We start from the raw sequence: 24,209 nt of genomic DNA, 5'->3' as shown, positions 1-24,209 counted from the left end.
TTCTTAAGTCTCTACTATGTTAGGGCATCTCTGTGAAAAAAATGTTTCACTATTTAAATACCAAAATGGTTAAAGTTGAAACATTTATCTGATTTCCCAAACTGAGCTGCATGTTATTTTATTAAGGAATTTGAGCTTTAAGTGTAGTTAGGCAACAGGCCATTTATATTCTGAACTCTGCTTCAAGTTTTTGTATCTACCTTGAACCTTTGAATAGGCAGTGTTGCTCCTAACGGAATGATTAACTTCCAGTATTGATTTCCTCACCTGCTGCTTTCTATTCTATTGATTTATTAGTGTTAAGGCACAAATTTTATAGGTTTATTAATTTGTCAAAATAATCAGTTGAATCTGGAGGCATCATGATTTTATACCAACCGATCCTTTCTCATGGATACTGAAAATTACTTAATTGCTTCAGTTACTGAACCTAAAGAAAATTTTCGAGATGCAAGTTTATTTTTCAACAATAGGCAGCAGTGTTTTTGGGGGGCAGACTTACTACATTAACAGTTTTTTCTTTCCCACAGTATCTTCATAATTAAACTTTTTATTCTTGGTTGATATTCTATCTGCTTTGTTCTGTCATTACTTTCCGGGGAGCTGGGGCAGCAAACTTAATTATCTCATGTTAAAAAGAGGTGGTGTTAAAACGTTTCCCTACTGCCACAGAATGAAATTTGGGTTGTAAATGATACTAAAGCAAATGTGGTGTAAGTAATCTGAGTAGTGTGACAAAGTAATTCATATGAATTCTGAGTGAATGTTAGAAGTAATCCATTCCTGAGACAACATCCCACACTGGAAACCCTAGCTGCTGTAGCTATTTTGGTAGTGTCCTTATGATCCCCCAAATAATGCCAGTGTAGTTTTTTGGGTTCTTTTGGCTTGTTTTTTTTAAGAATTTATTTGACAGGGAACAGAAGCAGGGGGAATGGGGGAGGGAGAAGTCAGCTTCCTGCTGAGCAGGAGCCCAATGCGGGGCTCTATCCCGGGACCCTGGGATCATAACCCAAGCTGAAGGCAGAGGCTTTAATCCACTGAGCCACCCAGCTGTCCCTGCCAGTGAATTAACTGAATTGTGTGTAGATAGCAGGGGGTCATTTTATAAAATGGACATCCTCATGGATGGCTGGTTAGAAAATTGGGAGGTTTATGACATTCAGTTACATTGTGTCATTTTTTTGAATTTGTTACCCAGTGGATGATTTGTTCTTTTTCTGAAGTCTTCACAAAATCTGAAGGACAATACATAACTTTGTGAATTAGACTTGGGTTAACACTACCTTTTGCAGTGCAACCTTGAGGAAATCTAGACTTAGTTTTTCACCTTTAAAATGGTGAGAACAGGGGTGCCTGGGTGGCTCAGTGGGTTAAAGCTTCTGCCTTTGGGTCCTGGGATAGAGCCCCACATTGCTCTCAGCTCAGCAGGGAGCTTGCTTCCTGCCCCGCCCCCGCCCCCGCCTGACTTTCCACCTCTATGTGATCTGTCAAATCAGTCTTTAAAATGGTGAGAACAGCATCAACCTTACGGGGTTGAATAGTAGTTTATTAGAATCTACAAGAAGTTCCAGGCATGGGAAATTTTCCTAATTTTGGATTAACAGGATTTAAGAAACAGACCCCAAACCTACTCATTGGCCCGCCTCCGAAGCTTTCTCTAAGATGGGTTATAGATGGAAAGTGAAGAAAAAAATGCCTTTAACACACTCCGACTACTCAAAGACTTGTTTTATTATAGTACATGAGCTGGGACTGATGGGAAGGGGTAGCTGTACTGGGCAACCACTGCCCTGATTAGCATCGGATGCCCATCCCGATGGCCATGAATGTGCCAAATGTGCCGCCACTCTGCATCATGGTTTTCCCGATTCCGCCCATCAGCTCCCGACCCCGCATTCCGATCCTAAAAGAGGAGGAAACGAAGATGGGGCCAACTGGGAACAAAAATACAAGAAACGGGGGGCGCCTGGGTGGCTCAGTGGTTTAGGCTGCTGCCTTCGGCTCAGGTCATGATCTCAGGGTCCTGGGATCGAGTCCCGCATCGGGCTCTCTGCTTGGCGGGGAGCCTGCTTCCCTCTCACTCTCTCTGCCTGCCTCTCTGCCTACTTGTATCTCTCTCTGTCAAATAAATAAATAAAATCTTTAAAATAGATCCTTTTAGAAAAAAAAAAAATACAAGAAACGGCATTAACTGCCCTTTTCCAATTTGTTTTCCTAGTAAATTACTCTTGAGCCTCCCAAGACATTCTCTTCCCACCTGAGGAGGGTAATGACTAAGAAAACAATACATCAGGGTCTCTAGGGGTATTTTGATGAATATCGTATGACCTGCCTTCAGTTTGTGGGAGACAACTGATGCAAAGTAGATTGAGAAACTAGTTTTTTGTTTTGCTTTTACCTCCAGAATATAATCTATGTATAAAGCACCCATATGCTCCAATAAAGACATTTGTCTTTCTGATGGTTTCCTGGTTTAAAGCAATGATTGTGGAATCAGATCTGTGTTCATGCCCTAGCTCTGCAATTTACAGGGTGTGCTAACTCTGAAATGGGGATCATAACCACGGGATGGTTGTGAGAACACATGCAGCATTTAGAACAGTGATTCACACTGGGTAAGGGCTCTTACGCTGTGGAAAAATGGAAATAATCTACAACACGTGAAAATGACATTTAGGGCGTAGGTTTTGAGTTTATCTGCTCCATATCTGTATCTTCTTTGCCGGACAGGAAAATTGCTCAACTTAGTTTCACGATGCGCAACTGGAAATAAAAGTAACAGCAGCGACAGTAGCAACAACCATTTATGGAGCACTTAATATATGCCACATTCTGTGGTACGTGTGCTCTGATTAGACCCTTACAACTCTATGAGGTAGATGTTACTGACCTCCTTCCAAACTTAAGGAAACCCAGACTCCAACGTGCTTAAGGTTACAGAAGGAGTAGAGTCAGAAATTCTGACTTTCAGTTTGAGTCAGAACTCGTATTCTCAAGCGCCGAGGCTTCCAACCTTTCCTTGCAGACTGAAGGTTGAGTAGGAAATCTGTCTCGCTCGTTAAACGACAACGAGGGAACTGAAACGAAGTAGGCTCTATCCAGGCTGCCGGCCAAGAGGCGCGGGACGGGCAGGTCCGGTAGTCCCGCCCAGAGATCACCGCCCGCGCCCCTCACCTGAGACAGGAAAAGGTGCCGAAGAGCGCCCCGGCCGCCATGCCCACTGCGCAGCCCATCACAAAGCCCATCTTCACGCGGTCGAAGCAGCTCGGCTGGGACTGTCCGTAGGGCCCCACGGCCACCGGCATCTGCGGGGTTCGAAGGTTAGGGGAGTGTGGGCCTAGCCGCCTGCCCGAGTCGGGCGGGGGCCGGAGGAGGAGGGGTGGGGAGCGGATCCGAGGGTTCGGGGAAGTCCAGGGAGGAAAATAAGCGCGTAACCCGACTCCATCACCCTCTTAGCGTTCGGGTCCCCGCGCCGCGGTGTCCCCCACCTCACCTCGTTCGCGGGTTTGGTCGCTCAAGTCTACGTCTCACACAGAACGCGAGGCGGAGCGCGCCCGCGACCGGAGGAACTGTTTCCGGGGCACGGAGCAGACCTTCCGGGAGCGCGTAGCTGAGGACTGCCGCCGCCTCGGGCGGGGGGCTCTTCCTGCGGGACCATGCTGCTGCGAACCGCTTGGAGGCGGGCGGCCGCGGCTGTGCCGGTCGCTCCGGGGCCCAAGTCCACGGCGCCCACTCGGGGGCTGCGCCTGCGCGGTACGCTCCGGGCCCTGCTCGCCTTCCCCCTTGGCGTGGCGACGCACCTGAGCATTACAGAGCCTCGCTCTTCCGCCAGTTACCCAGACCCCTGACCCTGCCTTCTGGCTGCACCCCTCAGACTTTCTCAGGTTCGCCCTCAGATCGGTTGACTTCGCCGTGTCGCCCTTCAGATCCTACCCCACAGGCCCTCGGATCCTTGGAAGCTTGATCGGTCTTCAGACCTCTCCTGGCCAACTTTAAGAGATGCTAGTTGTCCAGCCACTAATCTTTGAAGGAGATCTTTCCTACTCTGTCTCCTCAGTCCTTGTAAATGGCTTTGCCCTTTCGGATCCCTCCCTGCTCCCAACGAAGCAATTCGAATATTGTCCCAACATTCCCCCCCCCCCCCCCACCTCCAAGACCACGGTCTCCCTCTCTTCCTTTTACAGTTTGCTTAAGTTCTCTGATGTTTTGTTTTCTTTTCCATTGAGCTTCAACCCCAGCATCCTTTCAGCTCATCTCACCTCCATCCAGCTTTCACCTTCTGCTGTCTTGGATACCCTGTGTCCATAGGTTTTCTCAGCTTGGCCACTCCATACCTCTTTTTTTTTTTTTTTTTTTTTTGGTCAGTTGTAGACCATGCTACCCAGTCTGATGTTCCCTCAGCTACAGCCACGGCTCCACAGGCCGAGTCAGAGCTGCGACCTCTGTATATGGATGTGCAAGCTACGACTCCTCTGGTAAGGATGGAGGGACAGCTCTCCCCAAGGCTGTTTATAACAATTATATTGCAGAAGTGACAATGCACAGAAATGACTGGATCCTCCAGAAGTGATAGCTATTGTGAAGTATGTGTTGGGAAAAGCAATGAGCCAGAAGTCAGGAGGTTTAAGCTGTAATAAACTAGAAATGGCTCTACTAATTGTTAGCTATTGACCTTGTCAAATCACTTCAGTGTAGGCACTATAGTAGGAATAAAAGCATCAGCTTTGGAATTAGCTGGATTGCTACTTACTATGTGAATTTGGGCAAATATTAAATGGGTTAAAGGCATAAAGCAACCCTTTAAACAGAACCTGGCACATGATAAGCACTTTGATATTAGTGGAAGATTTCATCAACATGTGGCCTCTTGTCATATGCTGGCCCTTGTAGATCACATCACCTGGAAGGATGCAGAAACAGCTGCAAGGACAAGGCAATGTTTGTAGATTACCTGAGGAGATGGTAGAATAATCATCTGGTAGAATGATTTAAGGTGGGTTGAGAGTGGGCGTATATTGGGCTGATATTTGTTTAGTACCTGAGGGGATGGAAGAATGTTTGAGGTTCAATCTAGGTAGTGTCTGAAGGGCTCGGAGTCTGTTGAGGCAGGTTGGGCAGGTCTGATGGGATAGAGTGGGGCCTGAGTGATCTATGGACTCAAGGGGACTGATCTGTTCTGTTGTGCTTAGGATCCTCGGGTGCTTGATGCCATGATCCCTTACCTAGTCAACTACTATGGGAACCCACACTCCCGGACACATGCTTATGGCTGGGAAAGTGAGGCAGCCATGGAACATGCTCGCCGGGTGAGTATAGAAGACTCTAGGAGGTTCTGATGTCAGAGGTTCAGTGGACTGTGGGAGGCATTTACTTGATAGCTTTGGGTGGAGGTGGAAATGGTTTGGGGCGCTTTCAGGAAGAGATTTAAAGAGCAGGCCTTGGAGTCTGTCTGATGGGATTTTATTAGTTTTTACATTTCTTAGCTAAATGACCTTTGGAATGTTACTAATTTCTCTAAGTCTCAATTTCCATACATTGAAAATGGAGACTGTAATAGTTCCTATTCTTTAGGGGTTTTGTGTGGATTCAGTGAGAAACTGCTGATGATGTATTTATTAACACAATGCTTATACATACTAAGCTCAATAAGTGCCTTTTATTTTATTCTTTTATTTATTTATTTTTTAAGTAGATTCCATGCCCAGCGTGGAGCCTGATGCAGGGCTTGAACTTATGACTCTGAGATTAAGAGCTGAGCTGAGATCAGGACTCAGTTGCTTGACTGACTGAGCCACCCAGCTTTTTAAAAAGCCAATATTGGGGCACTTGGGTGGCTAGTTGGTTAAGTGTCTGCCTTCAGCTCAGGTCATGATCCCAGGGTCCTGGGATCAAGACCCTCATCAGGCTCTCTGCTCTGTGGGAGCCTGCTTCTCCCTCTCCCTGCCTCTCTCCGTGCTTGCACTCTCTCTCTCTGTCAAATAAATAAATAAAATCTTAAAATTTTTTTTTTTTAAAGCCAGTATTTTGGGGCACCTGGGTGTCTCAGTTATTTGAACATTTGATTCATGATTCCAGCTCTGGTCAGGATCTCAGGGTCTTGAAATGGAGATCCATGGTGGGTTCCACACTCAGCCACACTCAGTGAGGAGTCCGCTTGAGATTTTCTCTCCCTCTTCCTCTGCCCCTCCCCCCTGCTGGGCCCTACTTGCTTGCACATGCTCTCTCTCAAATAAATAAATAGATCATAAATAAATAAATACATAAATAATTAAAAAGCCAATATAGTGGCACCTGACTGGCTCAGTCAGTAGAGCATGTGATTCTTGATATGAGGGTTGTGAGCCCTGCATGGGTGTAGAGATTACTTAAAAATAAAATCTTTGGGGAGCCTGGGTGGTTTCAGTTAGTTAAGCTTTTGCCTTCTGCTCAGGTCATGATCCCAGGGTCCTACTTAGTGGGGATTCTGCCCCTCCCTCTCCCTTTGCCCCATCCCTGCTCGTTTTCTCTCTGTCTCTCTCAAATAAATAAAATCTGTAAGAAAAAGAAATAAATAAAATCTTTTAAAAATATACAAATAGATTGGGAGGGAGACAAAACATAAGAGACTCTTAATCTCACAAAACAGACTGAGGGTTGCTGGGGAGTCGGGGGGGTAGGGAGAGGGTGATTGGGTTTTGGACATTGGGGAGGGTATGTGATATGGTGAGTGCTGTGAAATGTGTAAGCCTGATGATTCACAGACCTGTACCCCTGGGGCAAATAATATGTTATATGTTAATAAAAATAATTTAATAAAAAATATTAAAAATTTTAAAAATAAGAATTATTATTATTATTATTATTATTATCGTTATTTTGTATGAGGCAGGAAAGAGCCTCCGATCTGGGATGGAATTGAATCTACTTACTGTCTGACTGTGGTGGGTCCAGAGCTTCTTGGGTAGTTGATAGGATGCAGTGGAGCTCCTCTTGTATCAGAGCTCTGTCCTAGCTATGTCTGCAGTTACATTCCTGCTTGGGAAACTGATGTTACTTATCTCTGTTTCTTGGTTTGCAGCAAGTAGCATCTCTGATTGGGGCTGATCCTCGTGAGATCATTTTCACTAGTGGTGCTACTGAATCTAACAACATAGCAATTAAGGTAAGAGAACCAGAGGGCATATCTGGGCTTTCCTGACAGGGGACATGGTGTCCCTCCATCATTTGGCCTCATATATGTATTTCCCAGCTACTTACTCCTACCCTGTTTAAAAAAAAAGACACAGGTAAACGTACATTCTTTCTAATCTGTTGCTTTCTTCAACCCTCTGTGATCTACTCCAACTTAAATCTTTGTTCTTGTTGAACTAAGTTCAGTGAGGTAGTTGGACATGAAAAGAGGTGGCTTTTTAACCATTAACCACTGGTATTTGGGAGCACCTAGGTAGCATTTGCCTTTGGCTCAGGTGGTGATCCCAGGGTCCTGGGAATCGAGCCTCACACTGAGCCCCACATCGGCTCCCTGCTCAGCAGGAAGCCTGCTTCTCCCTCTCCCACCCACCCTGCTTGTGTTCCCTCTCTTGCTGTCTCTGTGTCAGGTAAATAAATAAAATCTTAAAAAAAAAAAAACGAACAAAAAAGCACTGGTGTTTTGGATGGCAGCTACTTCAGGGAGTGGATAATGGTGACTCAACCCTTTTCCTCATGCTTTTTTTTCTTCTAAGGTTTTACTTTTTTGAGTAATTTCTACTTCCATTATGGGGCTCCCACTCACAAACCCGAGATCAAGAGTCACACACTGTACTGACTGAGCCAGCTAGGTGCCCCTTCACCATCCTTCTGATCTAATTACAGTGAAGCCCAAAATCCACTTGTAGTTGGGCATGTTCCTCTGCTTCTGGTTACCAGCTTCACTCTTATATATGTGATTTCAGGGCTAACCCTCCTCTCAGTCTTCCTTTTTCTTTCTGATGAGATCTATTTGCAACAAGTTTTTCCATTTCTTTATTTTTAAAGGTTTATTTAAAAAAAAAAAAAAGATTTATTTATTTCATTGAGGGAGGGGCAGAGGGAGAGAAAGTCCCAAGCAGACTCCATGCTGAGCACAGAACCCAGCATGGGACTCGATCCCATGACTCAGAGATCATGATCTGAGCAGAAACCAGGAGTCCAACCAAGAGTACAATGTTTAACTGACTGTGCCACCCATGTAGCCTTTTTAAAAATTTTAAATTTGTTAAGGATTTTGTACTGGTGGCTGGGTGGCTCAGTGGGTTAGGGCCTCTGCCTTCGGCTCAGGTCATGATCTCGGGGTCCTGGGACTGAGATCCTCTCTGCTTGGCTGGGAGCCTGCTTCCCCCTCCCTCTCTCTCTCTGCCTCTCTGCCTACTTGTGATCTCTTTCAAATAAATAAATAAAAATCTTTAAAAAAAAGGATTTTGTGTGTGTGTGTGTGTGGATATATATATATATATATATATATATATATATATATATACGATTTTATTTATTTGACAGAGACAGCGAGAGAGGAAACACAAGCAGGGGGATTGGGAGACGAAGAAGCAGACTCTCTGCTGAGCAGGGACCATGATCTGAGCCAAAGGCAGAGGCAGACGCCTAACGACTGAGCCACCCAGGTGGCCCCCCCCCTGCTTTTTTTTTTTTTGAGAGAGAGAACACGCACGAGTGGGGGTTGCTGAGGAGGAAGGGCAGAGGAAGAGGAGAGAGAGACTCTCAAATAGGCTCCATGCCCAGCATGAAACCTGACACAGGGCTCAGTCTCACAACCCTGAAATAATGACCTGAGCCAAAATCAAGAGTTGTTGCTTAACCAAGGAGTGCCTGGGTGGCTCAGTTAGTTAAATGGTTGACTCTTTTTTTTTCCTTTTTTTTGTCTCTTTTTCCATTTTATTTATTTTTTCAGCGTAACAGTATTCATTGTTTTTGCACAACACCCAGTGCTCCATGCAAAACGTGCCCTCCCTATTACCCACCACCTGTTCCCCCAACCTCCCACCCCTGACCCTTCAAAACCCTCAGGTTGTTTTTCAGAGTCTATAGTCTCTTTTGGTTCACCTCCCCTTCCAAATTTTTTTTTTTTTTTTAATAAACATATAATGTATTTTTAAAATGGTTGACTCTTGATTTCGGCTCAGGTCATGATCTCAGGGTCCTAGGATCAAACCTCATGTTAGGTTCCCCACTCAGCAGGGAGTCTGCTTGAGGATTCTCTCTCTCCCTCTATCTCTGCCCCTCCCCACACTTGATTGTGTGCTCTGTCTCTAAAATAAATTAATAAATCTTAAGAAAAAAAAAGGTCAGATGGGGCGCCTGGGTGGCTTAGTGGGTTAAAGAATTGATATTGGAGCATACAGCTCTTTCCCACTTTTTCTTTCAAGTGGGATTGAAGTCCTTGCTGTTTATCTGAGTAAACCTTCCTTCCTTCCACCACCACCAATTTCTAGGGGGTGGCCAGGTTCTATAGGTCACGGAAAAAGCACTTGATCACCACTCAGACAGAGCACAAATGTGTTTTGGATTCCTGCCGTTCACTGGAAGCTGAGGGCTTCCAGGTCACATACCTCCCAGTGAAGAAGAGTGGGATCATCGACCTGAAGGTAGGAGTGGCTGCTGGCAGGAGGGGCAAAATAGGAGCAGCTTGGCTTCAGCCTGTAACTGTCTTCAGCTTCAGCTGGATCTTCAAGTACTAGATCTAATGGTGAGGGGAAGCTTAGAGAAATAGGCCTGGGAGAGAAACTGAGCGTATGAACATATGTTCCCCTTGAGTGTGTACCATCTTCTTTTTCTCTGGAGGAGTTGTTTCTCACTTTTGTCAATGCTTCCTGGTGTGTCTGAGGGCCACTGGGTGTGTGTGCAGGATGCCAGGGACTCAACACTCACCATGGGAAAGCTCTAGCCTCCTCCTCCCCTGTGCTGATGTTTCTTATCCCTCTAAAGCGGAGGTGTAGTTTTTGTAAAGAATATTTCCCTTTATGGCCCATATCCTTATATGTACATTTTGCGTAGTAAGTTCACACATCTTGTTCACCACATTTTTTTTTTTAAGATTTATTTATTTATTTGACAGACAGAGATCACAAGTAGGCAGAGAGGCAGGCAGAGGGAGAGAGAAGCAGGCTCCCCGCTGAGCAGAGAGCTTGATGCGGGGCTTGATCCCAGGACCCTGGGATCATGACGTGAGCTGAAGGCAGAGGCTTTAACCCACTGAGCCACTCAGGCGCCCCTTGTTCACCACATTTTGAGTATCAGCATCCCTAGTCAAATCCTAAGATGCCGTTTGTGGATAAAACCCTGTCTTTAGCAAGTAGAGATTGTTTTACTTTGGTTCCAACCTGGATGGCTTTTTTCCTTTTTCCCCTTGCCCAGTTGCTTGGCAAGAACTTCTAGTACAAAGTAGAATAGAAGTGGTGAGAGCAGACACCCTCGTTTTGTTCCTGATCTTGGGTGAAAGCTTTCCTCATGATCTTAACTGTGGATTTTTCAGAACCATTCTTGCATGAATGTCCTTTATTAGATCAAAGAAGTTCTCCTCCAAGGCTGTTGATTTTTTTTTTTTTTTTTTTTTTTTTTTTGGTTATCATGAATGCATTTTGGTTTCATCAGTTTTCTTGCGTTTATTGAGGGGGTTTTGTTTTCTATTAATATGGTGTATACATTGTTTGATAGGTGCTGGATTTGGTTTGCTAGTGTTTTTGTTTTGTTTGTCTTTTAAAGATTTTATTTACTTGAGAGAGAGTAAGAGCAGGTGGGAGAGGGAGAAGCAGGCTCCCCACTGAACAGGGAGCCCGATGTGGGGCTCAATCCTAGGACCCTAGGATCATAACCCGAGTTGTGGGCAGACACTGAAATGACTGAGCCATCCAGGTGCCCCAGTTTGCTAGTGTTGTGGGTTTTTTTTTCTTTTAAGATTTTATTTATTTATTTGACAGACAAGTGAGAGAGGGAACAGAAGGAGGGAGAGTGGAAAAGGGGGAAGCAGGCTTCCGGTTGAGCAGGGAGATTGATGTGGGGCTCGATTCCAGGACCTTGGGATCATGACCTGAGCCAAAGGCAGATGCTTAACTACTGAGCTTGCTACAAAACACAGTTTGCTAGTGTTTTGTTAAGGATTTTTGTTTCTATAGTCATCAGGGATCCTGATCTGTAGTTTTCTTGTGGTATCTTTGTCTGATTTGGATACGAGGGTAATAATGGTCTCAGAATAGGCATGGTGGTTGTCACCTAGTGTTCCAGTATTGTTGACCACTGTGCCCCTTCTTAAAACCCTCCACTTCAGCCACACTGCCTTCATATCTCCCTGATCGGCCCTGGTTAGTCCTGCTGTGGGCCAGTTCTCACATAGCCCCTCACCTTTGATCTCTTCTCCTTTTCTTTGCACTTGCCTTAATTCTCTCCCTCTTCTAACCACTTAGCTCAAGTTCTGCTCTTTTGCTGAAATCTTTTTGGCTGTTCCAACCCCTATTAATATTTTATATTTATATAAATAAATACTTTATATTTAATAATTTAGAGAACTAAATTTCTTAAATTCCTTAATGGCTTTGGTTTTCTTTCACCCTATAATATTTATTATGCCATAGTGCTTGGCACTAGGGATAGCGGGATGAACAAGACAAGCTTAGTTCCTGTCTTCAGGGAGCTTATATTCTAGTGAAGGGGACAGTTAACACATAAACAAACATATAAATGAAGTAGTTAGAAATTGGGATAAATGCTATGAAGGAAGCAAACAAGAAGCTGAAAGAAACATGACATTGAGCCCCTCTAATAGACCAGTGTCTGGGAAAGCAAGATGTTAGGAGGCTGAGTAATAATTCCACTAAGAGGAACATTTTAGTCCGATGAAGTCCCTACCTTAGTGTTGTCACCAATAACTTAGTTTTTTGTTACTTACTTTGTTGTTTGCAGCTTACTCTGACAACCTTACATAGGAAAGGTTCTCTCCCTCTCTCTATTTTTTTTTTTTTTTTTTTTTTTTTTTTTAAAGATTTTATTTATTTATTTGACAGAGAGAGATCACAAGTAAGCAGAGAGGCAGGCAGAGAGAGTGAGAGGGAAGCAGGCTCCCTGCCGAGCAGAGAGCCCGATGCGGGACTCGATCCCAGGACCCTGAGATCATGACCCGAGCTGAAGGCAGCGGCTTAAACCACTGAGCCACCCAGGCGCCCCATTTTAAATAATTGTAGATTCACATGTGGTTGTGAGAAATAGTACAGAGAGATCTCATGTACCCTATTACCCAGTTTCCCCCATGATAATATCTTGCAGAAGTATAGTACAATACCACAACCAGGGTACTGACTGACACAGTCTGCCAGTCTTCTCCTTTCCGCAGTTCAACTTGGACTCAGTCATCACGTGTAGGTGTGTGTGACTACCGCCACCATCAGATTAGTGTCATCGTCACAGTGATGTGTCCTGCTGTTCTTTTAAAACCACTAATGTGATCTCCATTTCTTTAATTTTTTTCATTTCAATAATGTTATATAAATGAAATCCTAAAGTATGTAACCTTTTGGGACTAGCCTTTTTTACTTACTACAAGTCTTTGGCAAGTCATTTAGGTTGTTATATGACTCAGTAGTTCTTTCTGTTGCTGAGGCGGGGGCACCTGGGGTGGCTCAGTGGGTTGAGCCTCTGCCTTCAGCTCAGGTCATGATCCCAGGGTCCTGGGATCAAGCCCTGCATCGGGATCCTTGCTGGGCAGGGAGCCTGCTTCTCCCCCCCACCCCTCCCCCCACATTGCTGAGTCATAGTCCACGTGGTAGAAGTACCATGCACCTGTTGAGTGACTTCTGGATTGTTTCTAGGTTTGGGCTTTTTTGACAAATGCTTCTATGAACATTTATGTGTAGGTTTTTTGTGTGAATCTGTTTTCATTTCCCTGAGATAAATGCCCAGCAGTGCAATTACTGGGCCATATGGTAATTTCATGTTTAGTAGGAGACAAAAACTGCCAAAGTGTTTTCCAGCATGGCTATGCCATCTTGCGTTCTTACTAATAGTAATAACCAAGTGTGTGAATGATGCGGTTTCTCTGAATCCTTGCCAGCATTATAGGTTGTCACCGTTTTTATTTTAATCATTCTGATAAGTGGGTGGCGAAAGGCCCCTTTCCAAGATTAAGCTTGCCTACATTCTGAGTTAGGCAGGATTTTGTTGGATCCGTATAGTCTCTTTGCTCCTGATACTCTTAGGAACTAGAGTCTGCCATCCAGCCAGATACCAGCCTGGTCTCAGTCATGACTGTGAACAATGAGATTGGAGTGAAGCAGCCCATTGCGGAAATAGGTGAGTACTATGGGTGGACCTTGATGCTTGCCCACCACTGGGATCCATATGAGGAATAAGAGTGGTCTGGGAGGGAGATTAAGGAAAAAGGAGTTTCAGATCCTTGTTCAGAGATCTCCTGTGTATGGCATAGCAGTGGAGGGAGATTAAGGGAAAGGGAGTTTCAGATCCTTGTTCAAAGACCTCCCGTATATGGCATAGCAGTATTTGAATCCGGGTCTAGTATTCTTTCTGTTCTTTTCATTTAACTGCAGTTGCTGCCCAAAACACACCACCACCCTTTCTTCTCTTCCTCTTTCACCTTTGTTACTTCAGTACATCTCTTTATTAGGCTCACTTACAGCTAGAGACTCACTCTGTAACTCCTAAGGCACATTAGCAAATAGATCTGCTAATCTTTGCTTCCTTTAAATTAAGGGGGATATAAAGCTAACCTGCTATATCAAAAGGCTGTGTTAACAAGGTAAGAAGAGTCGTAGGCATCAGAATATCAGGGATGTTTTGATTTGGTGATGTGTACTTGCCCTTATTTTTTCTAGTAAAGGAAGCTAGCTGAGAATGACAGAGAGAGTGGGAGGGAGAGAGGGAAAGAAAGGAAGAGAGAGAGAAAACGAGAAGTTATTTACTTTATGGCTAGAGGCTAGTGCCAGATGCAATTTTGCCTTAGAACTCAAGGTACGTTGTCGGGTCACTGCCAGGTGACTTCCCAACATTGTGCTATGATTCTTCCCTTCTGTTGTTTCCTTAGGGCGGATTTGCAGTTCCAGAAAGGTATATTTCCATACCGATGCAGCCCAGGCTGTTGGAAAAATCCCACTTGACGTCAATGACATGAAAATTGATCTCATGAGCATCAGTGGTCATAAAATCTATGGTCCCAAAGGTACCAGCCTCTCCTAGAGTTCCTTCTCTCAGACCTCCCAGTAAACTCCTTACAGAAGTTCCTTGAACTCATTTGGGACTACTGTTACTCTCAGGAAGTTTTCAGAATGCAAGTGTCCTTTAGCAATAACCAGGAACACTTGCCTGTTTGTAGGCTCTTGAAGTTAACTGTATATACAGTCCATTGTTCCATGGTCTCTTTAGAAAATTCTTGGAGAGCAAGTAGAGGTTAGTTTGACTGAGGAACAAAGGGTTTTGTCATATCAAATTTAGCTAGATAAGTCCAGCTATCATGTCTGTCTCACTGTGATATTCAGAGCAATGTTCTTTGAGTCCTTCATTCCCTGTCTTTTTGTAGCCTAGGGGGAAATTGGGCTTTTATATGTCTTGGTATTTATGCCTAGATTTAATGTGTTATCCTTGAGAGACTCTTAGTCTATTCCCTATGTCTTGTCTATTCCCTATGGTCCTATTGGCCCAGGAATGCTTCCTAGCTAGAATTTTTTTTCGCTCCAATCTTGTTTTCTGTTTTATGGAGGTAGCCAAAAAACTCCTTTGTCTCTGGGGTGAGGGTCTGTGGGGGTTGTTAATGCTGGTATACTTTCTGTGTTTGTAGGGTATGTCATTGGGGTATACACCCTGAGGAAAAAGCTGTGATAGCTCCTGGAAATATGTAAGATGGCTTCTTCTCAAGGTTCCCAGAGGTTATAGAGTGTTTCTGTGAGCTATTATTATAAAAAATGCAATAGGTATTCTATCTTTAATTAAAATGTTGCCTTTATTGGCTTTTATTGTGGGTATATGTATTTTGACAAAACCAATGGAGCAGAAGTGCTGATAACCATTTAAATGTTTGTAGGTATCTCTCACTAGCCAAACTCCTGCTTTCTAAAATCATGATCTCAGTGGATTTAGATAAAATGGTATCCTTCACTGCCAGATGTGGGGTCAGAGCACGTGCTCTCTGAACTTGGGAACCTCAGAGATTCATATAGTGAGGATACTTGAATTTGATGAGGAAATGAAATATTTCTTTTCTTTTAATTGTATTTATTTATTTTTTAAAAATATTTTGTTTATTTGACAGAGAGAGAGATCACAAATAGGCAGAGAGGCAGGCGGATAGTGGTGGGGGAAGCAGGCTCCCTGGTGAGCAGAGAGCCGGATGCAGGGCTTGATCCCAGGGCCCTGGGATCATGACCTGAGCCGAAGGCAAAGGCTTTACCCCACTGAGCTACCCAGGCACCCCCAAAATATTTCTTAATTAAGTGTAGTTTGTTACATAAATTATTTCAAAACAGGGGTCCTTTGTCATAAATTTGGGGGTACTGCCTTAGTTTTGGTAGTACCTACAGTCTTTGCCTAAGAAGTTGTTCTGTGTAGAAGAAGATGAACTTTACCAAATGGCCACTCTGTGTAAAACCTGTGACTACTCTGTGAATATTTTTTGCACATTCATGCTCATATTTTGGCATGAAATTCCTGTAAGTTAGTTTGCAAGTCTCTCTTTATTTGACAGAGAGAGAGAGAGAGAGGGAACATAAGCAGAGGGAGTGGGAGAGGGAGAAGCAAGCTTCCTGCTGAGCAGGGAGCCCAGTGTGGGGCTCTATCCCAGAATCCTGGAATCATGACCTGAGCCAAAGGCAGACGCTTAACATTTGAGCCTCCCAGGCACCCCTACCTGCCCCTTTTTAAAAAATTTTATTCTGGGGGCGCCTGGGTGGCTCAGTGGGTTAAGCCGCTGCCTTCGGCTCAGGTCATGATCTCAGGGTCTTGGGATCGAGTCCCGCATCGGGCTCTCTGCTCGGCGGTGAGCCTGCTTCCCTCCCTCTCTCTCTGCCTGCCTCTCTGTCTACTTGTGATCTCTCTCTGTCAAATAAATAAAAAAAAACTTAAAAAATTTTATTCTGGGGGCTCCTGGGTGGCTTAGTCAGTTAAGCACCTGCCTTCGACTTGGGTCATGATCCGAGGGTCCTAGGATCAAGCCCCATGTCAGGCTCCCTGCTCAGCAGGGAGTCCGCTTCTCCCTCTCACTCTTCCCTCTGCTCTATTCTCTTTCTCAAATGAATAAATAAATCTTATTTTTTTTTTAAATTCTGTTTAGACAAGGTAATATATTTACATGGTTCCAAATTGAAAAGCTATAAAAAAGTACAAGGCCAGAAAGTCTGTCACCTCTTTCTGCCATAAATGTAGTTCTCTTCTGTTTTTTGAATATTTTTCTAGAATTATTCTGTGTTTGCAAGCATATATATGTTAACCCCTCCTCCTCCTCTGTTTTTACTCAAAAAATAGCATAGTATACTAATTGTTCTGCACCTTCCTTTTTTCAACTAATAATGTATTTTTTTTTTAATGTAAAGTACAGACTTTATTTAGATCTCACCAGTTTTCTAACAATGCATCTTGGCAATTTTATAGTAGCAGTACACAAGGTGCTTCCTCTTTCTTGTATACACCAGCTTTGTATTTCCTGTGTGGACTATATCATAATTTATTTGCCCATTTCCCTGATGATGATTATCTGAGTTGTTTCTGGTTATTTCGCTCTTAAGAATAATGATGAATTGCATGATCTCTTTTCAGACGTGCATAGGGAGCTAGTTTAAACCATGTGGTCATTACTCTTAGTATTTACCTTCCTGATGGTAAATAATTTTTATAAATATTATGCTTTTACTGCTGTTTCTCCCTTTCCTCCATTTTTTTTAAATTTTGAAAAGTTTCAAACTTACATAAAAGTTGAAAGAATGTATTGACCCCTTTTGAAAGTGATAGTTTGTTTCACCTGCGTTTTTCTTTTTTTCTCTTTTGTAACAAACTTTGTTTCCCAGGGGTTGGTGCCATCTACATTCGCCGGCGGCCCCGTGTGCGTGTGGAGGCCCTGCAGAGTGGAGGGGGGCAGGAGCGGGGTATGCGGTCTGGGACAGTGCCCACACCCTTGGTGGTGGGGCTGGGGGCCGCATGTGAGGTGGCACAGCAAGAGATGGAGGTATGGGGAGAGCAGTTCCCTTCCTCAACTTCTTCCCCTGTGCTGGGTTTCCCATTAGAGGCTTCTCAGCACAACTGACTCAGACCTCTGCCGGAAGAGGAGATTTAGAAAATTCGTCCTTGTCCCAGGGCTGCTGGCATCTTGCTCTGAGGGAGGTGTTATGGGCTCCAAAATCTGGGTCCTTTTAGTAGTTATCAGCTCATTTATTTCTAGCTTATTGGAACCATGAGTCCAGGTATGGGGCAGCTTTGCATGCCAGGTGCTGTGCTCTGTGCTGAGGATACAGTGGTCTGCATGGGTAATACAGGATGATAGGTGGGTCTGATGCCCAATCACTTCTGAGCACAGAGAGAGGACTCCTCATCTTGTGTGTTTCTGAGCTGTTATTGGTCACTCTGCTTAGTCTTCCATTACCTGCTCCTCAGTACGACCATAAGCGGATCTCCAAGTTAGCAGAGCGGCTCACACAGAAGATAATGAAGAGCCTTCCAGATGTGGTGATGAATGGGGACCCTGAGCACCATTACCCAGGTATGGACATGCCCTTTCTATCCCCGTTCTGGAAGAGTCTGAGACTTTGAACCTCCTTTCATAGTAATTCTCTCTCCAGGCTGTATCAACCTTTCCTTTGCATATGTGGAGGGGGAGAGTCTGCTGATGGCACTCAAGGATGTTGCCTTATCCTCAGGGAGGTGAGTTGGACTGGATAGACCAGAACTATGACAGGGCTCATTAGCCTGGCCTCTAAGTGGTATAACAGATTGGTAAGCTTCCTAGTGTGGAGATGACAGGCACAAGAGCTCTTGGTTAAGTAGCGGTATTTTTATAAGTGCTGATTTTTTAGCTGGCTTGCCACTGGCTGAAGTTTGCCACCGTAAGAGGGCTTCCTGGGGTAGAATTTTGTGCCTTTTGTGGCCGCAGGAGATGCGTGCATCTGTCCTGTGTTACGCTGGCAGTTCTGTTGCAGACCTCCAGAACTGAAGGATGCTCGAAAGGCCACCTAGGATTTAGCTGCCTTCTAGGCTGGTACTGATGGTGTGTTCAATCATAGGGGAGTGAGTACTTGGTTCTCCACTGCTTCTGGTGGCCAGACCCAGCTCACGTGGTATCATGTTCTGTCATGCTTTGGTAATGTCCTTGCTCAAGGAGGATCTCCTCCACAAGGGCCAGAGGAGGTAGGTTCACATTCCAGAAAATGGAGGCAGCATCAGGCCCTTTAGCTCTACCGCATGTCTCTTTTATCTCCATGTAATGACTTCAGGGACCTGGGGGTGGGATCAAGAGGTTTGTGGCTAAAAGCAGACATGGATGATGAGCTGAGCAAGGCTCCTTGTTTTTCCTCCTCAGTGCGTGCACCTCTGCATCCCTGGAGCCCTCTTACGTCCTCCGAGCAATTGGCACTGATGAGGATTTAGCTCACTCTTCTATCAGGTCAGTCAGCTGAGAGGCAACATTTATGAAAAGCATCCTCTTTCGTGTTATTCATCTCCTATTATAGTCTCTTCAGACTTGCTTTCCTTATCCCTTCCTGATTCTTCTTGAAAGTTGCTAGAGCAGCGGTTCTCAGACTTCATTGAGTATCACTTGGGAAGTTTGTGAAGATTTCTGAGTCTCACACTCAGAGATTCTGATTCACTAGGACTGGAGGAGAAAAACTTCTCTGGTGGGCGCCTGGGTGACTCAGTTGGTTAAGCGACTGCCTTCAGCTCACGTCATGAGGATTGAGTCCCACTTTGGGCTTGCTGCTCAGCAGGGAGTTTGCTTCTCTCTCTGACCTTCCTCCACCTTATGCTCTTTCTCATCTTCTCTCTCTCAAATAATTAAAAAAAAAAGAAAGAAAGAAAACTGTGGTGACATTAATGTGGATGATCCACAGACCCGTGCTCTGAGAAACGCTGGCTTTGTTCTTGCCATGTCTTTTGTGGAATAGATCCTCATTGGGTATCTGCTGAATGAATTTACCCTGGTGCTAGAGTTCAGATGCGGAGCTCTTCTCTTGTGCCTTTTTTCAGGTTTGGCATTGGCCGTTTCACTACAGAGGAGGAAGTGGACTACACAGTGGAGAAGTGCATTCACCATGTGAAGCGTCTTCGAGAAATGAGGTATGCACTATGTAGCAGAGAGCCATTGAAAGAGATTGTAATGCTGGCTCCTCTCTTGTCCTCAGGCTATGTGTTCACCCTGCCATAAACCAGCCTTTGAGAATACTTGGATTTTAGGATTTAGAAGTTCCACAGAATTGGGGCCCCTGGCTGGCTTAGTTGGTAGAGCATGTGATTCGTGATATCGGGGCAGTGAGGTCAAGCCCCACATTCGGTATGGAGGTTACTAAATAAATAAAGGTTCCACAAATCCCGGTAGTGGATCATCTTGGCTATTTGTTTTCAGAATAGGACAAAGAGTTTTTAAAAACTAAAGAACTGGGGTGCCTGGGTGGCTCAGTGGGTTAAAGCCTCTGCCTTCAGCTCAGGTCATGATCCCAGGGTTCTGGGATTGATCCCCTCATCGGGCTCCCTACTCTGTGGACAGCCTGCTTCCTCTTCTCTCTCTCTCTGCCTGCCTCTCTGCCTACTTGTGATCTCTGTCTGTCAAATAAATAAATAAAATCTTAAAAAAAAAAAAAAAACTAAAGAACTACATAAATTCAGATGTTTTTCATTATTATAGTGTTATTATCAATACAAAATTAGTGATTTGTAGACTAAGTAAAGATAAATTCCCTTCAAGATAAGGATTCTTGGGGCGCCTGGGTGGCTCAGTGGGTTAAGCCTCTACCTTCGGCTCAGGTCATGAACTCGGGGTCCTGGGATTGAGCCCCACATTGGGCTCTCTCAGGGATCCTGAGAGCAGGGATCCTGTTTCCCCCTCTCTCTCTGCCTACTTGTGATCTCTCTTGGTGTCAAATAAATAAACAAAATCTTAAAAAAAAAAGATAAGGATTCTTAATTCTTTTTTTAAAGATTTTATTTATTTATTTGACAGAGAGAGACACAGTTAGAGAGGGAACAGAAGCAGGGGGAGTGGGAGAGGGAGAAGCAGGCCTCCTGCCGAGCAGGGAGCCGGATGTGGCACTTGATCCCAGAGCCCTGGGATCATGACCTGAGCCAAAGGCAGACACTTATTTGAACTACCCAGGCGCTCTGGGATTCTTTTGTTTGTTTTTTAAAGATTTTATTTATTTATTTGACAGAGAGAGATCACAAGTAGGCAGAGAGGCAGACAGAGAGAGAGGGGGAAGCAGGCTCCTCATGGAGCAGAGAGCCCAATGTGGGGCTCAATCTCAGGACCCTGGGATCATGACCTGAGTCAAAGGCAGAGGCTTTAACCCACTGAGCCAGCCAGGTGCCCCATCGCCCTGGGATTCTTTCTTTTTTTTTAAGATTTTATTTATTTATTTGACAGAGATCACAAGTAGGCAGAGAGGCAGGCAGAGAGAGAGGGGGAAGCAGGCTCTCCACTGAGCAGAGAGCCCAATGTGGGGCTCGATCCCAGGACCCTGGGATCATAACCCGAGCTAAAGGCTTTAATCCACTGAGCCACCCAGGCGCCCCTCGCCCTGGGATTCTTAATTTGGGTTCTGTGGCTCAACTTTAGGAGTTATATGATAGCCCTGATATTGTGTTGTTTTGTTGTGTTTGTTGTGTTGTTGTGTTGTATTGCTTTTTTTTTTGAAAGCAAGTTCATAGTTTTCATCAAATTCTCAAAAGTTTGGGAACTACTAAGAGTGCTCTTTGTAAAGATGCTTTATAAAAAAGGTCAAGAGATGCTTTGTCAGCTGCTGCCACCAGGACTTCCCGTAGTAGCTGTAGAGCTCCACTTCTTCCTGGGGACATTGAGGCCTCTGGAGTTTTTCGGAGTCTGGCTCCATTCTGCTTAAATTCAACTTTCAGGATTCTCTTGGTCTAGTTATTGAGTGAGGAAGTTCGGGTATACTCCCTTCTTCCCTTTATGAACTTTACTAGGCCTTTCTGGGTTCTGGATTTTCCTTCCCGATGTCTAGTTGTATTGCTTAAATATCTACAGGTTGCTTAGTTTTCTTAGGCTTAAGATTCCTCCTTGGTTGGGGCGCCTGGATGGCTCAGTGGGTTAAAGCCTCTTCCTTCCGCTCAGGTCATGATCCCAGGGTCCTGGGATTGAGCCCTGCATTGGGCTCTCTGCTCGGCGTGGAGCCTGCTTCCTCCTCTCTCTCTGCCTACTTGTGATCTCTGTCAAATAAATAAATAAGGGCGCCTGGGTGGCTCAGTGGATTAAGCCGCTGCCTTCGGCTCAGGTCATGATCTCAGGGTCCTGGGATCGAGCCCCGCATCAGGCTCTCTGCTCTGCAGGGAGCCTGCTTCCTCCTCTCTCTCTGCCTGCCTCTCTGCCTACTTGTGATCTCTCTCTCTGTCAAATAAATAAATAAAATCTTAAAAAAAAAAAAAAAGATTCCTCTTTGGCTTGGCTTTTGGTACTCTCTGGCACACTGAAGGGGCATTTCTATGGACCATACTGCAAAGCCTTATTCTTCTTATCTGTGGCTTCAGTGTCTCCACCCTATTTCTCTGACCTTTGCAAACTAAATTCAGCCTGGTCTTATTAGCCCTCAGCTAAAGCTTTATAATGTGCGTCTATGATAGTAAGTGACCTCTTAAGAGAAAGGACAGAAAGGAGATGGCTAACTTTAGAAGCCATGGAAAATGTCATACATAGAAAGGCATGCTCGTGGACGCCTGGGTGGCTCAGTGGGTTAAGTGGCTGCCTGTGGCTCAGGCCATGATCCCAGGATCCTGGGTTCTAGTGCCGCATTGGGCTCCCCTCTCAGCGGAGAGCCTGCTTCTCCCTCTCCCTCTGCCTTCTGTTCTACCTACTTGTGCTGTCAAATAAATAAATAAATATATTTTTTTTTTTTTAAAAAGGCATGCTGGGAATGCATGACATATAGGAGAGAGATAAGGCAAGAACAGAATGAAATTGGGTAGAAGAAGATTAACTGGGGAAATCCCAACCAGAATCCCATAGTCATAACACATTAAGGTAATATCTGTTCTGGGAATATCATCTAAGGCATTGAAGCTGAAGGGAATCAGAGCTTAGTAGATTTATCAGCAGTCGTTCTTGTGTGAGATGGGATGTTCAAGTCTTATATCCAAGAGGTACTGTTGAATTGGAACCAGGGATGTTGGAAGCACAGTCCACCTCTGGGGAGATGAGGCTGGTAGGAATTGGTTACGGTTGCTACATACCTAGGTAATTTAGGACTAAGGTCTAGACCTAACTGAGAAGTAGAGCAAAAACCAGAGAGAAGTGTTGAAAGTAGTTCATGTGTGATGGGGATGAGTAGAGGCTAAAACTTGCTGCTTACACAGTTCCAGTGGTCTTGGTTCCACCAGGGAAAATGTGTCCATAGTCTCTCACTAGTGGGATGAGAGCTTCTTGAATATAATCACAAGCTTATGCCACTGGCTTGGCCCCACTGGAGCTGAGCCTGGGGTACTCAGTTATTGTTTGTTGGCAGCTATGGAGCAGGTAGAGCTGCCAAGGGTTCAAAGAGAGCTGGGAGGGCACCTGGGTGGCTCAGTAGGTTAAGCATTTGACTTTAGCTCAGGTCACGATCCTATGGTCCTGGGATTGAGTCCCACATCAGGCTTCCTGCTCAGCAGGAAGTCTGCTTCTCCCTCTCCCTCTCACCCTCCTCCCTGCTCGTGCTCTCTTTCTCTCTCTAAAATAAATAAATAAAATCTTCTAAAAAAGGGAGAGAGAGAGTTGGGAAAGACTCGCTAAACACCATGTTGGGTCTTTCAGGGCAAGAAAATGGAGCGAGAAGAACAGATGGAGATAATTCAGGATTCAAGGGTCAGAGAGCAATGTCATTTGTTTCCTACCTAAGCCCTTACTGACCCAATGTTTCTTTTCCTTGGCAGCCCTCTCTGGGAGATGGTGCAGGATGGCATTGACCTCAAGAGCATCAAGTGGACCCAACACTAGAAGAATGGGCTGGGCCTCTGACTTTGTGCCAACCTTGCTTCCTCCTGCCTCACCAACCCATGCACATCTCGGTACCTTGTTATGTCCAGTGGTTGTTTCATGTTCAAACCAGAATTGCTGTAGCCCAGTTGACTTCAGCATCAGCCCACCATCAACCCAAAATAGAAACACAAAGTATCTTTCCTGAGCCTCAGCTCCTTTGGTGGGGAACTCTCACCATTTCTCTCTAGGAGTCCTCTCGTCTTACGGTGAATGGATGTTCTTGGTGTGGAGAGCCAGAGCAACTGGAAGAAGGTTCTTTGTTCAGAGACCTCAGTGCTTTATGTGGACATTTGAATTATTACTACTGCTCAGCAAGACTGATTCCTTCAGGATCAAGCATAATCTACTATTTAATTTCTTTTTTGGCTCCACAATCCACCTCTTCATGTTGTTTATAGACTGAAGCAAGTTTCTTAGAAGGCTTATCTCCTGTTCTTGTCCCCCTTCATTTTTTTTGACCGAATGGAGCTAGAAATATCTATTACTCCACCCACTATTCTAATAATTTATGTTTCTTTTTAAAAATTGTTAATTTGCAGATTAGAGAAATAAAATCACCTTCCTCTATTTAATTTGTGACTTTATGAAAATCTCAGAGAAAATTTCAACCTGTCCTTGGAAACAGGAGCAAACTACCACTCCATTTTATTCCTGTAGATGACTTTTTAAATTTTTATTTATTTTTATTTTTTAAAAAGATTTTATTTATTCATTTGAGAGTGAGAGAGAACATGAGAGCTGAGAAGGTCAGAGGGAGAAGTGGATTCCCTGTGGAGCTGGAGACCCAGTGCAGGACTCGATCCTGGGACTCCGAGATCGTGACCTGAGCTGAAGGCAATCGCTAAACCAACTGAGCCACCCAGGCGCCCTGTAGGTGACTGCTGAAGGAAATGTTACGTAAGCAAAAACGTGATTTTCAGGGGCACCTGGGTGGCTCAATCGGTTAAGCGTCTGCCTTCGGCTTGGGTCATGGCCCCGGGGTCCTGGGATCAAGCCCCTCATCGGGCTCCTTGCTCCATTGGGAGTCTGCTTC

The 24,209-nt window shown here is 44.7% G+C and overlaps 2 protein-coding genes across 2 annotated transcripts; one reads left to right on the top strand and one right to left on the bottom strand.

Moving 5' to 3' along the window:
* Positions 1 to 1,716: 1,716 nt before the first annotated feature.
* Positions 1,717 to 3,638, bottom strand: ROMO1 (reactive oxygen species modulator 1). Its single transcript, XM_045981362.1, has 3 exons — positions 3,497 to 3,638; positions 3,178 to 3,308; positions 1,717 to 1,906 (listed from the first exon to the last, which is right to left on the bottom strand). The coding sequence occupies exons 2-3, from the start codon at positions 3,306 to 3,308 to the stop codon at positions 1,798 to 1,800; spliced, it is 240 nt and encodes a 79-aa protein (XP_045837318.1). The 5' UTR covers positions 3,497 to 3,638; the 3' UTR covers positions 1,717 to 1,797.
* On the top strand, positions 3,624 to 23,743 carry NFS1 (NFS1 cysteine desulfurase). Its single transcript, XM_045981361.1, has 13 exons — positions 3,624 to 3,756; positions 4,369 to 4,478; positions 5,193 to 5,309; positions 7,061 to 7,144; positions 9,450 to 9,602; positions 13,203 to 13,296; positions 14,045 to 14,179; positions 17,013 to 17,170; positions 17,596 to 17,701; positions 17,781 to 17,862; positions 18,518 to 18,601; positions 19,183 to 19,272; positions 23,071 to 23,743. Exons 1-13 carry the CDS (start codon positions 3,660 to 3,662, stop codon positions 23,132 to 23,134), a joined length of 1,374 nt encoding a protein of 457 aa, XP_045837317.1. The 5' UTR covers positions 3,624 to 3,659; the 3' UTR covers positions 23,135 to 23,743.
* The last annotated feature ends 466 nt before the right edge of the window (positions 23,744 to 24,209 follow it).

This window comes from Meles meles, chromosome 16 (genome assembly GCF_922984935.1).
Source record: "Meles meles chromosome 16, mMelMel3.1 paternal haplotype, whole genome shotgun sequence".
Lineage (NCBI taxonomy): Eukaryota > Metazoa > Chordata > Mammalia > Carnivora > Mustelidae > Meles > Meles meles.
Note: the sequence above shows the minus strand (reverse complement) of the source record. Positions and strands in the feature narration are given on the sequence as shown.